The sequence below is a fragment of the Sturnira hondurensis genome, unplaced genomic scaffold, assembly GCF_014824575.4.
Source record: "Sturnira hondurensis isolate 20B ecotype Veracruz unplaced genomic scaffold, ASM1482457v3 Scaffold0017416, whole genome shotgun sequence".
NCBI lineage: Eukaryota > Metazoa > Chordata > Mammalia > Chiroptera > Phyllostomidae > Sturnira > Sturnira hondurensis.
In genome coordinates this window covers 327,596-343,043 of record NW_028090047.1, presented here as the reverse complement: position 1 = coordinate 343,043, position 15,448 = coordinate 327,596, and the positions used below count along the sequence as shown (strand labels likewise).

At 37.5% G+C, this 15,448-nt stretch overlaps 1 protein-coding gene across 1 annotated transcript in view; it reads right to left on the bottom strand.

Annotated features, from left to right (window-relative positions):
* Nucleotides 1–15,448, bottom strand: part of CFAP47 (cilia and flagella associated protein 47) — a 328,185-nt gene that overhangs the window by 275,538 nt on the left and 37,199 nt on the right. The window contains exons 14-18 of the mRNA XM_037067787.1: nucleotides 13,833–14,049; nucleotides 13,202–13,443; nucleotides 6,214–6,344; nucleotides 3,431–3,553; nucleotides 1,551–1,682 (exon numbers count right to left, since the gene is read on the bottom strand). Of these exons, the coding sequence (XP_036923682.1) occupies nucleotides 1,551–1,682; nucleotides 3,431–3,553; nucleotides 6,214–6,344; nucleotides 13,202–13,443; nucleotides 13,833–14,049 (845 nt within the window). The remainder of the gene's footprint in view (nucleotides 1–1,550; nucleotides 1,683–3,430; nucleotides 3,554–6,213; nucleotides 6,345–13,201; nucleotides 13,444–13,832; nucleotides 14,050–15,448) is intronic.

The following is a 15,448-nucleotide window of genomic DNA, read 5'->3' as shown; positions in this document are numbered from 1 at the left end:
CAGCTAAAAATTGCTGAGTATATGGATCAAGTATGGAGCTAAATTCATTATTTCCTTTTTTAATCCTCAGTATTCTATGAGGTTACTACTACTAATAACATAATTTCCAAGTGAGGAAAATTCAGGTTTAAAGAGGCCAAGTAGTTTATCTTTTTCTTGGGGTCACAAAACTTGAAAGCAGCAGTGTGAAACTTGAACCAAGATGTATCTGAACACTCAACAGTTTCCAGGAAAATTAAGATAGTGAGATAAGAATTTAGGTGTATAATTCCTTGTTTTATTTAGCATCCCTAGCATCGACAACAGAGACTATGTTGAATGAAAGAATAAGTGAATTTCACTGTATTACACTGTTAAAAAGGCAAGCTTTGTAAAAACAGCATTCTCCTCTAAAATAGGGCAGAACTTGATCTTTTAGTAAAATCTGGACTTTGGTGGCCATATTTTTCAAATTACGTAAGAATACTATGTAAAAAAAGTTCTGCCCAAATCTCAGACTATATGCCGCAACATATAATTTATAAAACATGTTTCCATACATATTTCTCTACAGAAGATACAATTCTTAGGTTATTTATTTGGGAGCTGGGCAAATTGGTGTTTATTATATTAAGCTACATATTATTTAAAAACTGTTATGAGAAATTGAAGGATAAAATGGGGGATACCTCTAAAGCTATTGATTTTGATCTGGTAACAGTGCACATATTATTTTTTCAGTGTTGAGTAAATGTGCACTGTTGATCATCAAACTGAAAATCCAGAGTATTCTATGAGTATTTATTATAACATTTATTAATGTTATAATAAATAACATTTATTACAGACTGGTCTTACATGTTTTATTCCTTCTGTTTAAGGAACACAGAGAAGCCCCTAAAATCAAGATAATAGCTTTTTCATTTACATAATTCCTAGAACATAAAATAGTAAAACAATTGATGTGTACATTAAAATATAGATGTTAACATCATATAGAAATTTGCATATAATTCATATAGCCATTAAAGCTATTTAGAATTAGCATTCCAAAATTGATTATTTTTTCCTAAGCTATCTAATTAATGCCATGAAACAAAACCCTTTGCTTTGTGACTAGTAAGGACTTGTCCCGAGTTAGAGCTACCAAATATAAATCCAATTTAATGTGAAAAATGCCTCGTGTTGATAAAAGGTATTCATTCCAATTTAGTACAAATTTCCATTACCAGCTTCTACCCAAAATATTTTCTACAAATCCTCTTGCCAAGTTCTGCTAACCATTTTTATAATAGCTGATATAGGTAAGGTTGCTCTTTTTTTAGATTGTTAAAATCTACACTGATTTAGAGCTAACTCAATTGCTACAAAAATAATAGCAATTTTTAAAAATACTCTTTACTATCGTATCATTAACAGCCATTTTCATTCGTAATCATTAAAACAAGCTTTCTAAAAATCAACATGTTTACACATTACAGTATTGTATCTACCACTACAAACATCTTAAACAACCAAACCAATCCACATAGACATATACACCATGCAGAGGCACACGCACATAAACATACCTTTACTCTTGCTTGAAATTTGTCTGTTGTGTCAGGTGTATAGGTCATATAAATAGTACTTAGCCCTCCAAATGGAATGATTCCTTCTGGTGGAACAATATTAAGCACAGACAAAAGACTGTTTCTGCGAACCTATAATTGAAAATTTGCAGAAATGCTGTATTATCCTTTCCAATTTTTTAAGTGCAGTTGATATATAGTCTTATATGTGTTATATTAGTTTCACATGTATGATATAGTGACTTAACATTTTTATGACTTCTAATGTGATCACTGCATTAATTCTGGTAATAACTTGTCGCATGCAAACGTACCACAATATTATTGACTATGTTTGCCTTCCCCTCCATTTCACCCACCTCCTCCCTTCTGGTCACCATAACTTGGTCTCTTCCTATGAGACTGTTCTTGTTTTGTTGTTCATTATTTTTTAAAGTTACTGTTCCAAAGCTTTCATAGAAAAGCTTCCAAACTACTACCTAGAGAGAAAACCCTCAGGCACTGGGCATAAGATGATTCTGTAATCGATTTTCAAACTCCAGATGCCCATATAGTTTGAAATTCAACAAAGATGTGCACCCTAAAACCAGCAAACAGAACATTCAGCAGTGGCATCTTTCAATTTAAATAGGAAGATGAAGTTTATTATCTGAAGTGTTTTCAAGACTGCGAAACTGACACAGAGGAGATCTATCTCTGAGAGAAAACGCCAAAGTTCTAGGTGCTACATAAACAGTTGGACTTTTCCCTGATCATAAAAACTGAAGGCAGAGTCAGTGGGGAGCCACGATGATAAGGTAACATCCTCGTTTGTTATTTCCTTGATAGCCTGCTGTCAGAGCAGGGGTGTCCAACCTGCGGCCTGCGGGCCGCATGTGACCCAGGATGGCTATGAATGAGGTGGTACACAAAAGTAAATTTACTTAAAACATGAGTTTTGTGTGTGATTATGTGTTGCGGTGTATTTAATATGTGGCCCAAGGCAACTCTTCTTCTTCTAGTGTGGCCCGGAGATGCCAAAGGCTTGGACACCCCTGGGCCTAAGGTATCATGTTTACATTCAGAAAAGGAACTTAGCATAAGGTTTTACGGTGTGGTTCATCAAAGATCCGTTTAGCCGTATTTATCTACCATCCTCTAAACCGGAATAGTTTAAAGGGACATTCAACATTTAAAGGGAGACTGGAAATTAAGATATTTTGGGGAATGAGGGAACAAATAGCCTTCTGATCTAATCCTGAAGAAACAGAGTAGAAAAGGGTATCCTCGCTTGCTTATTGGGGCAGAAGGAAGACATGTAAATAACAGCTGGAATGAAAGATCTCAAACGCTAACTTCCATTGTCACGACTGGGAGATCTAAATCGATTTTTTCAGTAAAAAAACAAAAACAAAAAAACCCCTATCATCACTTTAAACACTCTCCCACCAATGTGCAATTTAACTCAGAAGAAACTATGAATACAGTATCTTTAGAATAGTCTAGGTCCCAGTTGCTACCATAAACGTCCTGATGACAGAGGAGAAAAGGAAAAGCATATCACTAAATATGGAAGGTAACATCAGCAATGTATATTTTAAAATGTTGTCTTCAAATCACTTATCTTTTTTCAATATAACAAAATAACAGAAAGAAAAAAAAGGAGTAAGAGAAGATAGGGAGAGACTGAGAAAAGAAAGGAGAGAGAAATGAATTTCATAAGAAATTTAAATAACAAAGTAGATAAAATATACTCAGATAAGTCTCAGATGAAATATCTCAAAATTCGCAGTAGTAAATTTATAAAGACTAAACTATTAATAATGCCATAGTGTTCAGAGCAAAAAATTAAGTCAAATTTAAATATCTGATCTAAGCCAGATTTGAAGATTTTACACCACCTTGTAAAAAGCATGGGTTTGTCCGACGTTGTGAAGAACAATTTTCTTCCAAGTTGTTAACCCTTGAGGGCTGTCGTAGAAGAGTATCCTTGGCTCCAAAAATAAGACCTTGGCTTCACCCACCTTATAATAAAGAAGGAAAGGGCAATGCAATTGAATAATAGTAAACACTTTTTAAAAAATATTTTATTTACTTATCTTTAGAGGAGAAGGGAAGGAGAAAGGGAGAGAAATATCAGTGTATGGTTGCCTCTCCTGCGTCCCCTGCTGGGAACTGGCCTGCAACCCAGGCATGTGCCCTGACTGAGAATCGAACCGTGATCCTTTGGTTCGCAGGCCCACGCTCAATCCACTGAGCTACACCAGCCAGGGCAGTAAACGCTTATTTTTTTTTTTTATCCCCACCAGATAACTCGCATTTTTTTCAGCTTCATAGGAATTTCTAAAATATGAGGTATTATCAGATTTTTTGCTGTGCTGAAGAGAAAGGAAAATAGAACGAACTATTTAAATTCTACTCCTGAACTGAGGAAGGCAGGGGGAGTGAGATAACTCTATGGAGGAAGTAAATTCAGGCCTGAGAATCATGTACTGAATAAATTAATCACTGAAGGAGATGTAAGAGATAATCTACCCAACTATATATAGTGTTACCATGTGCAAAAGAAAAGAATTCTAGGGTCACCAAAGTATGGCAAGAAGTGTGCCAAATGAGAGTATCCAGGCACATTTCTACTAGAAGTCCTCTCATAGCACTTAATGCGCCGATAACATACATGTAGCTTATCTGAGAATGGGGAGGGCGTTTACTACGATTAACTCATCACTCGGGTGCGGGGCTCCCTCACCACATCCCACACAAATCATTTCACAGAACTAGTGCATCAGAAAACACTTTTTGGAAAGGTTGATATTATTCACCTCTCCCATTTCACAGGAAAGCAAACCGTAGCCGACTACAACCCATTTTCCAATTGCTTCTTCAGCTCTTTATGCCACACTCTATTGTCTTTGTCTATGATACACAATTTCTTTTTATCTTAGGAGAATTTAGTATACTGTTAAAAATTCTCTGAAGAACATGGTATGGGTAATTGGGACAATAATTTTCAAACAAAGCTAACAGAAGAGGAAAGGGTCAAGTCCCTAATAAATCAATGGCAGACTTGAACATTTTATTCAATTGCTTCATGTTGCTCCATCTTTAATTTCCTAAGAGCAACACTTCACAGTGCACTGAACTTTAAAGGCTTCAAAAGTTTACCAAAAATAATCTAACTGATTATTCTGATATCTCAAAGTTCAGTTCTTCACCAATCCTAGTGCAGAAGAGGAGGAAAGCAAATTTTATCAGAACGTTAACACCAAAGACTATGGAGACAGAGATCTGAATATAAATTCCAGCTACAGTACTTGCTGCCAGTACAAACTTGTATTAGTTAATTAACCACTCAAATCTTCTATTTTCTCATCCATCAACTGAGTTATTACTACATACCTATAGAGTTATCATGAGGATTAAATTAAATACTACATGGACAGCACTGAATATCATGCCTAACACTGTAATTACTCAATAAATGATACCTATTAGTAAGGCCAAGCCCACATTCACTAACTTGCTCCTCTTTTATCTGTCATAAAAAATACACAAAGGATGAATACATGGAAAAATTTATATTAGCAAACTTGCCAAACACAGAAGAGTGAAAGCAGGAGGACCCAGCTCCTTTCAAGCTCGGAGCAGTGGAAAAACCCTACTGACGTCTGACTGCCACTTGCCATCATTAAAATTGATGAATCTCTTATCTCTTAATGCCATAAGCTCCTTCATACCTAAAATACGTAACAGCATGACCATGGCATGCTGACACAGAGATGGGATTTAGTAAAATAGCATTTGGCTTGTGTTAAATTACTAAAAACTTTGGGAGGGAAATTTGGTACACCAGGGGATTCTTGCTGATTAAGAGGCATGAAGTTAAGGCCTTCTAGGCTCTAACACAGAAGTAAAGTTAAAATTATATAATGCAGCTCTCATTTTTCTCACATTTTTATTCCAAGAAGTATGTTCTATAAAAATAAGAATTTTCCATATTTCCGTGCTATGTAAATTATATGATCCATTTCATACTACATGTGAACTACTGTTGGAATTCTAAAAATGCAACACAGTAGGGCAAAAATATAATTTTCTCTACTTTTCTTTGGTGTCTATTAATGAAATAATTTAATTAACAATTTAATTTCAAGTGGTTCCTATGGTATTATATATTTTTTATTTTTTTAAAGATTTCATTTACTTATTTTTAGAGAGAGAGGAAGTAAGAGAGAAATGGAGGGAGAGAAACGTCAGTGTGCAGTTGTCTCTTGTGCAACTCCCATCCCCCGACTGGGGACCTGGTCCGCAACCCAGGCATGTGTCCTGACTGGGAATTGAACCGGCGGCCCCTTGGTTCACAGGCCCACACTCAATCCACTGAGCCACACCAGCCAGGGTGGTATTATATATTTATACAGGCTCTAATAACAATCTCGTATTGTTGGCACAAAAGTCTTGTGTATATAAATTAATCCTGGATAACAACACATTTTTTAAGCAAAAATGTCTTCATTTATGGTACAGAAGTGGTTCAAAAAAGATGCTAAGATAACTTAGTTAACTAAGTATTGCACGCACTGTTTACTAACATAGTACACGTAGCCAACTACTCTACAAGCATATGTACATCCATCCAATGTAGGGCCCTCAAAATAAAAATCATATTCAGGGTAATCATTACTTTTACAACACAGCTTAGTATCACCGTGCTTCCTTCATCAATGTGAAGAACAAACTGTCCCTTTTGTGGAGAGCTGAAACCAGGGTGCCATGTCACTTCACATTCCATTGAGGAGAATGGGTCCACAGTGCCTACAGAGGATTTAGAGAGAATAAGGCAGTTTCACATTTTAATTATATTTACTTTTTTCATATCCAATATGAGGACTGGCATATAAGTACAATGATATTATATAAAGTATTTTTTTAAAGATTTTATTTATTTATTTATTTATCTTTAAAGGGAAGGAGAGGGAGAGAAACATCAATGTATGGTTGCCTTTCGTGCACCCCCTGCTGAGAGTTGGCCTGCAGGGAACCGGCCTGCAACCCAGGCATGCGCCCTGACTGGGAATCGAACCTCGATCCTCTGGTTCGCAGGCCCGCACTCAATCCACTGAGCCACACCAGCCAGGGCGATATATAAAGTATTTAAATTAAACTTAAAACATAAGGAAATACTAAGTGAGCAACTGTCAACTACTTATACAGTGATTAAAATCTAGAATGCATACCTTATTCTCCAATTTTAATAGGCAGATGAGAATATTTGACAAAAACATGCCAATATGCTGATATTTTACAAAAAATTGAAATTTATCAATGAAGCGAACACTCTAGGATGAGAGATTACTTTACACATACACAGTTGAAAACCATTTGTGATCCTTGAACAAAGGAGGGTGCCCTCTATGTTTCCCAACACTCTGAAATAATTATTTACATCAGAAACTCATTGAGTTTTCAGAGGGAGTGTTCATTTTCTTTTAAATGCTCACATCCCTAGAAATGTAACTTTTGATATAGCTATGAGTGATCAACACCTATCTATAATTCAAATGTACTGAAAACCCAGGAGGTATCAGGCACACTTAGTGTGACCTGCTTTATCTGTTTAAATTCATCATCTTTAAAGTAAGAAAACAATACTTGATGGAAAGTATGACTAAGAAGTTCTTCCTTCATGAAGAGAGGATCACCTGAAACTGGAAGGCAATGGCCAATGGATGGAGAGGAGTGAGCATCACCAACTTGCCTTGGGTCAAGTTGACTCTCATGCAATGGTAGTTTCCTTGATCATAGAAAAGATACAGCGCCTACCTTCTGTGACCATGAACAGAGATAACTATATATGTAAAGGAATTAACATACTGTGTAATGCCCAGAAATCGCCCAGTGTCAGATAGTATTATTAATACCCGTGAATGCCAATACTTTAGAAGGGACAGTAATTTATAAAAAGAATAGAAACTGGTCATGGAAGAACTAACAGTCTAGTGGGAGTCCATCATGATTATGTATGTCTATAAGTAACACACAGTCGTGCCACAGTGCCTTAGGTAGATAGGTGGTTGTTTATCTCATGAAATTAGAAGTCTGTGAATAGGTATTCCTGGGCTGCCTTGGCAAGTTGACACCTTGAAGCCATTGTTCCCTGGCTTCAAGGAACAATGCTCCTTCTAGCTTCCCATGCTACCCCTTACTGTGTGTGGCCTCCCTCAGTCCAGAAAGGTATCACAGCATCATGGTTAAAAAGACCACAGTTTCTAGGATCAGACTCCCTGGTTCAAATTTCAACTCTGTGACTTACAAACTAAGCCCTTGGATGATTTACTTTATATAAGTAACACAGTTTCCTCATACATGACATGGGGATAACAATTGTATCTAACACAGAGAATGGATGTAGGGGACAATTAAATAAAATATATGTAAGTACTTCAAACAGGCCTGGCAGAACGAAGCGGGATGGAAATAAAGGAAACTTCTGTCCATATCTAACTGGCAAGAAGCTTGGAAAAAGAGATTTCTAGATAAGAACACTGCTTCCACAAACAAAATGAGGATCGTGTTAAGAAGGGGAATGGACACCAGGTATGGGATTAGCAACATCGACCACAACAGGAGATGTACAGAAACAAATAATTGTAGATAACATTAAAGAAATTCACAGTAGGGGCTGAAAAGAAGGGAGGGGGAGTCTAAATTAGCCCAAGACAGTGGAGAAAACCTCATTTAAGGAGACAGCATTTGAGTTGTGACTGAAGGATAAACAGGAACTCTGGAGGAGAACAAAGCTGGCAGAATGTAAAACTCAAATGACAGTGCTGGAAGACAGTGGTGTGTAGAGAAGAATGTGATGGGAAGTAACATGGACATAGAAGACTCAATACTATATATAAAGACAACTGAGGTCCTGGCCAGGTAGCTCAGTTGATTAAAGCACTATCTTGATACGCCAAGGTTGCAGGTTTGATCCCCAGTTAGGACATATACAAGAATCAACCAATGAATGCACAGATAAGAGAAACAACAAACCAATGTCTGTGTGTCTGTCTCTCTCTTCCTCTCACTCCCTTACTCTGTCTCTCTCTGAGATCAATTTTTAAAAGATAAATCTTTTAAAACAAAAAACAATTGACCAGGGAACAGGGAAAATAAATTGAATGGCTAGAGTGAGCAAGGGTAGGATTGGCCGGGCAAGTATTACAAATGGTCAAGGAGGAAGAGACTTGAGAAAGATAGTGAACTGATTCAAATCAAGTTTGAAGATTAAGCAGACTCAGGGGATCAGTAAGGTCAAAGACAACAAGGATGAAAACAAAAGGAGCAAGAAACATGAGCGATACCTAACGAAAACATCGCATTAAAAGCCAATTCTATCTTAAGAAGCATCAATCTACTCTGACATTCTTCCTTTACAATATCCACTAACCAAACAAAATCAAAAATATATCACGCATCAGGAAGAAAGGAAAATGATAACAAAAATTTAATTTAGAACTATTTACTTTAGTTTACAAAAATATACTGAGGGATATAAGTAAATGTATTATCTGTGATGCCACTCCAATATAGCAAAAGGGATATAAGAAAAATAATAAAAATTCATTTTTTATTTATGCAAAGAAACAAAACTTGAGTAATTATTATATTTATTCTGACCATAAAAGGAAAATGACACAAGAAAAACCTATGTATATAAATTATACATACTTTATTCAATGCTATCTGAAATAGATCGGAGTATCATTTGTGTTCTAAAAAGATCAAAAGTACTTAAAGACTAATGGGATTAGTCATATAAATACTCTATTTGGAATTATATGTCATGGTGTTTTTGTGCTTTCATTAGAAAAATCCTGCCCAGACTGGCCTACCCCAGTTGGTTGGGCATCATCCCGCAAAGCAAAAGGTCACCGGTTTGATTCCTGGTCAGGGCACATGCCCGGGTTGCAGACCAGGTCCCCAGATGGGGCCTGCATGAGAGGCAACCAATGGATATTTCTCTTTCACGCTGTTTCTCTCCCTGTCTTTTTCCCTCCCTTCCCTCTATCTAAAAATAAATAAATAAAATCTTTTTAAAAATCCTAAGAGGGTTACGAGCCACACAAAGTAAATAAAAATACTAATATTTCCCTTGTAAAAATAAGTTCTAAAGTTGATGAGAAGTATCACTGGTTTTCCAGATGATAATATTGTAATACCATTTCTATTTTGACAAATTCAACACCATCACTGCATTTCCATGGCAGCCACAGGGTGGGGGAAGCTCAGCCCATTCAGCCCTGATTATGATGGAGAAATACAAGGAAAAGTGTTGGGTGCTGTGCCCTTCAGACACCCATAGCACTGTGTCACGTGTTTCATCAGAACCCTAGAGCTGAGACACAAATAATATAACTAGCATTGTTTGATACTTGGTAAAAAAAAAAAAAACTGGAGAAGATTTACATAGAAAATCTAAAATGTGCATAATTTCTCTTTCTTATAATTTTTCACTCAGCTTTTCTCTAGACTGAAGCAGGACCCAGTATCATGAACATTAATAACAAAAGAAAAAAGATCTTGGTCAAATGAATCTGCTAAATAATAATGAGAGTATACCCTGAATGTTAAATAATCTGGATTGTGCAAAATCCATCCAGGTTAATAAAAGATCAAATATAGCTGTAGCAATGATCTCCAACCCCAGCGAAGGAACAGTCCCATTCTTCTGCTGGTTAAAGTGGCAACACCTCTGCCTATATCTGCATTAAAGTTAAGTGAATTTAAATGGATACTTAAATTTGTTTATTAACTCTCCTTCTTATAAACACTGGTAGATTTATATAAGCTGTGATTTGGAAATAACTGATACAAGAATATACAACTAAAGTGAGATTTCTGAAAAACAGAATTCCTCTGTGATTTATACAGTCTATTTCAGGGGTATCAAACTCATTTTCATCAGGGGGCCACATCAGCCTCATGGTTGTGAGAGTCAAAGGGCCGAGTATAACTTTAGGTCTATATAAACGTAACCACTCCTTAACTAGGGGAAAGGATCTCAGCACTGTTGCCGGGTAGAAACAAGATCCCAGGCAGGATAAAACAAGGTGTAGGGCTGGATTCGGCCAGCGGGCCTTGTATTTGCCATTTGTGTTCTCTTTAGATCACAAATGAAGACTACTCCTAAATTAGAGATAAAGGAGGAGGATGGAAAGTCAGGACATGTACATGAAATAAAGATACAATATTCATCATTCTGTCATTTCACTTGTTTAAATAAGAGCTTCTGTCCTCATGGGATTCCTCACTCCACATCCCAATGATGTCTGCCAAATCTGATAGGCTATTAGATAAGTGACAGGTTAGCAAGCAACAGGGCTCAGTTTTGTAACACATTATGCGGAGTTATCAATTCCAGGAAATGGCAGAAGCAAGGTTAAGAGGTCAGTTAACAAATACAAGGAACCATCAAATATGGGAAGTCTGAGATGATTTCCATTAATTAAAAATTCTTGTTTAAATGACAGTTTCATGTTCTTAATTTTACTTATTTATTTTTAGAAAGAGGGGAAGGGAGGGAGAAAGAAAGGGAGAGAAACATTGATGTGCAACAGATACATTGATCAGTGGTCTCTTAAATGCACCCAACTGGAGACCTGGCCTGCAACCCGGGCACATTCCCTGACTGGGAATTGAACCAGGAACCTTTCTGTTTACAGGCTGCCATTCAACCCACTGAGCCACACCAGTCAGGGCTTAAGTTCTTAATTTTGTTAGACTTTATTACTTGTATTAAATATTAACTGTAAAGAATTTGTGGATTCTCATAAACTAATTCACAATCTAACAAAATCTCAGTCATTCTGAGTCCTATCTTATTATTGTAACAGGGCCCAGCCAAGAGGGGGGCCCCAAAAAGGGATTTAGAATAGGGTCTAGAACTCAAAGTGTCCAGGAAATATTAAGATGTCCTCACCCCCCCTCCACAGGTGTGAGTTGGGGTATTGGACACATGGAGCAGGGCCATTGAGAGCTGTTTTGTACAGCAAAGCCTTTGTAGCTAACCTCTGGCATGGTCATTTAACATATCTATAACCTTTAACTGGTTGCATAGATATGTTAAATAGCTGTGGCCATCCTCTGAGCCAGGGGGATGGAAGTGACTTCCACCCAAAATGTAACTAGGGGCAGGTCCCCAGAGTTACAGCACCTGTGTGAGAGCTTGGAGATGACTGGCTCCACGCCATGGGGCCACACCTGCCCAGACTCACAATGGCAGCTCAGTAAACTTGGAATAATACAGGAATGCTGGCAGGTGTAGCCGATTATAGGGGAAATCAGAAATGGGGCTGCAAAGGAGGACTGGAGCAGGGATTTAAAACCCAGACACAGTGGGGACCCCCACAGCCATGTGAAGGGGAGTACCACATGGTTTCTGCCAGAGTGGTGACCCTCCCCTCCCCACAGCTCTGGTGGAGGAAAGAACCATGGTGTTTTGGCCAGAGAGCAGACCCCTGCAGCTCTGGTAGAAGAGGACCATGTGGCTTTGGGGCGCTCCCTTTGGCCACATGGCCTGGGAAGCAGGAGAGACTTTGCCTGGAAAAAGGATGAAAGAACTCTCTGCCAGTAGACCATGAGAAGGTGCCATATGGCTTTGGAGTAGAGATCCTGCCTGCACAGCGACCCACCAGATGGTGGCAGGAGCCTGGATCCTGGACCTGTGCTTCTTTTCCTGAGTTACAGTACCCCGAATTAGGGCAGGGGGAGAAGGAAGCACTGCAGGTATCCAAAAGAACCTTGATATTTTAATGGGGACATTGGATCACTACTTTAAGTCTGTGTAGCATTAAATAAACCTTTCCTTTCCTTTTCACAAGTCTCTGGCATTGAGAGATGTCTTTCCTCTGGCAGCAGACAGATGAGCCCAGTAGGTGGTCCAAATGGTATTAGTTAGTATACTGTCCTTGGGGGAGGGGGGGCTTGTTGTTCTGTAACAGTTTTTGGCGTTCCTGGATGGGCCACATTTGCCCGCCCTGGACCTCTGTTCTATAACATTATCATCAAACTAAAACTAAACAAACAAAAAAATACTGAGTTCACCAGTATCTGTGACAGTTAATGAATGTTATTTGTCAACGTGGCCAGGCTATGATGCCTAGTTGTTTGGGAAAACATCAGTCTAGATGTTGCTGTGCAGGTATTTTTTTTAGATGTAATTAACATTTAAATCAATAGACTTGCAGTAAAGCATATTACCTTCTACAATGTAGTAGGGCCTCACCCAATAAGCTGAAAGTCTTAAAAGAAAGACTGATATCCCTTTGGATTTAAGACTACAACTTCAATTCTTCCCTGAGTCATCAGCCTATAGGCTTGCCCTGCAGATTTTAAACTTGCCAGTCAAAACAATCATATGAGCCAATTCCTTAATTTTGGGCACTCTCTCATATATATATATTCCTATTGTTTCCAATTCTCTAGAGAACCCTAATAAAGAATCCATATTTTAAATCAATTTAAGTATATTTTATGCATGTAAAAACAAATACCTACATGACCATATCCCATTTACCTCTATGTTCTTAGCACCATTATACCATATGCACGCAATACACGATTAATGCCTGAATATATGAATAAATGAATGTCTAAATCAAACAAATAGAAAAAACTATTACCTTCTGATGGACATATAAAAAATGCTATTCCTTTATCTGTGTTTACTGGCATCCATTGGAAGCGAACCAAATAATTCTGATGATTAGACAATGTAACCGTCCCCCTAAAATATGTCTGCAACAAGAAGCCGTGTGGTTTTAACACCAGGTGGTTAGAAGACAGCTCGAGTCTCACGGGCATAATAATCGCCATCACTAGGAGGTGCCCGCCAGGTATACTGTTCACTGTAAAGGTGAAAGACCTGTAACACAACAAAGGCATCCAAATTTAAGTGAGAAGAACTATTTGCAATTACAGAATTAAACTGCATGTGAAAATGCATATACTATTAACTAACATCCACAAATGGTTCTTAGTAAGCAAAACATCAAACTAATCATGAAAGATAGACTATGACTGAAATAGGAGTCTATAAATACACAACTTGATACATATATAGTTTATATGTTTGGGGATAAAGTATTTTATATATATACACACATATATTATACATATATATGTGTATACACACACACACACACACACACACACACATATATATATATATTACAATTACTGGGGCAAATAAAAACATATTCTATAGTAGGACACTTCGATTCTAGAAAATAGAAATTTGAAAATAAATCTTACTTCCAATATTTTCCAGGAGTGGAAGAGTGAAATATTATTGAAATATAAGTACTGGATGAAGGTGGAATCACATATGAAAACTGTTTGGTTTTTTGAAGTTCTTTCAAATTAACATCTAACTTGATCAAAACATGCCTCGGTAGCATATTAACAACATGTAGTTTGTGCATATTTATGGAGTGCACACAAATGACACCAAAATTAAGGACAGAAGGCCCTAAAATAAAGAAAAGGTATTAAGCTTAATGTTGGTAATGTATTCATTTTCTGAAGTTTTCATTAAATTTTCATCAATTAATTTATTTTTTAAAAAGTACTCAGGAGAATACTCATTATAATATCATAACAATTTAAATAATTATGCCTTATCCCGTTTTTTAACAGCTTGATTTAATTATAAGCAATACACAGTAAACTATACATGTTTACAAGTGTAGAATTTCATGAGTGTTGACACGTCTCCTCCCCTGAAAATGTCACAGCGAAGAGAGTGAACATCCATCACTCCAAAAAGCTTCTTGGGCTCCTTAATATTCTCCCTTCCCACCCTCCTCTGTATTCTCTCTTCCCGGACACTCATCCCCAGACAGTGATCCTCTTTTTTTTTAAAAATATATTTTATTGATTATACCATTACAGTTGTTCTATTCCCCCCCTTCATTCCCCTCCACTCGCACACTCCCTCCCCCACCATTCTCCTCCCTTAGTTTATAACCACGTGTCTCAAGTTCTTTAGATTCTATATTTCCCCCACTATTCTTGCCCTCCCCCCATCTATTTTCTACTTACTGTCTATGCTATTTTCTGTACCTTCTCCCCCCTTCTCCTCCTCCCACTCCCCTGTTGCTAACCCTCCATGTGGTCTTCATTTCTATGGTTCCACTCTTGATCTAGCTGTCCTCTTGGTTTGCTTTTGTTTTAGGTGTGGTTGTTAATAACTGTGAGTTTGCTGTCCTTTCACTGTTCATATTTTTCATCTTCTTTTTCTTATATAAGTCCCTTTAGCATTTCATATAATAAGGGCTTGGTGATGATAAACTCCTTGAACTTGACCTTATCTGAGAAGCACTTTATCTGTCCTTCCATTCTAAATGAAAGCTTTGCTGGATAAAGCAATCTTGGCTGTAGGTCTTGGGATTTCATGAGTTGGAATACTTCTTTCCAGCCCCTTCTTGCCTATAAGGTCTCTTTTGAGAAATCCGCTGACATTCTGATGGGTACTCCTTTGTAGATGACCGTCCCGTTATCTCTTGCTGCTTCTAGGATTCTCTCCTTCATTTTAATCTTGGCTAATGTAATTATGATGTGCCTTGGTGTGTTCCTTCTTGGGTCCGCCTTCTTTGGGACTCTCTGAGCTTCCTGGATTTCCTGGAAGTCTATGTCCTTTGCCAGACTGGGGAAGTTCTCCTTTGTTATTTGTTCAAAGAAGTTTTCCACTCGTGGCTGTTTCTTTCCCCCTTCTGGTACCCCTAGTGATCCTCTTTAGATCACTATAGATTACTTTGCATTGTCTAAAGTTTTGTATGTGTGGAATAATACAGCAGGGTACAGGTTTTCTCTGACTTCTTTCACTCAGCAAATTCCTTGGAGATTCATTCATGTTGTTCCATGAGTCA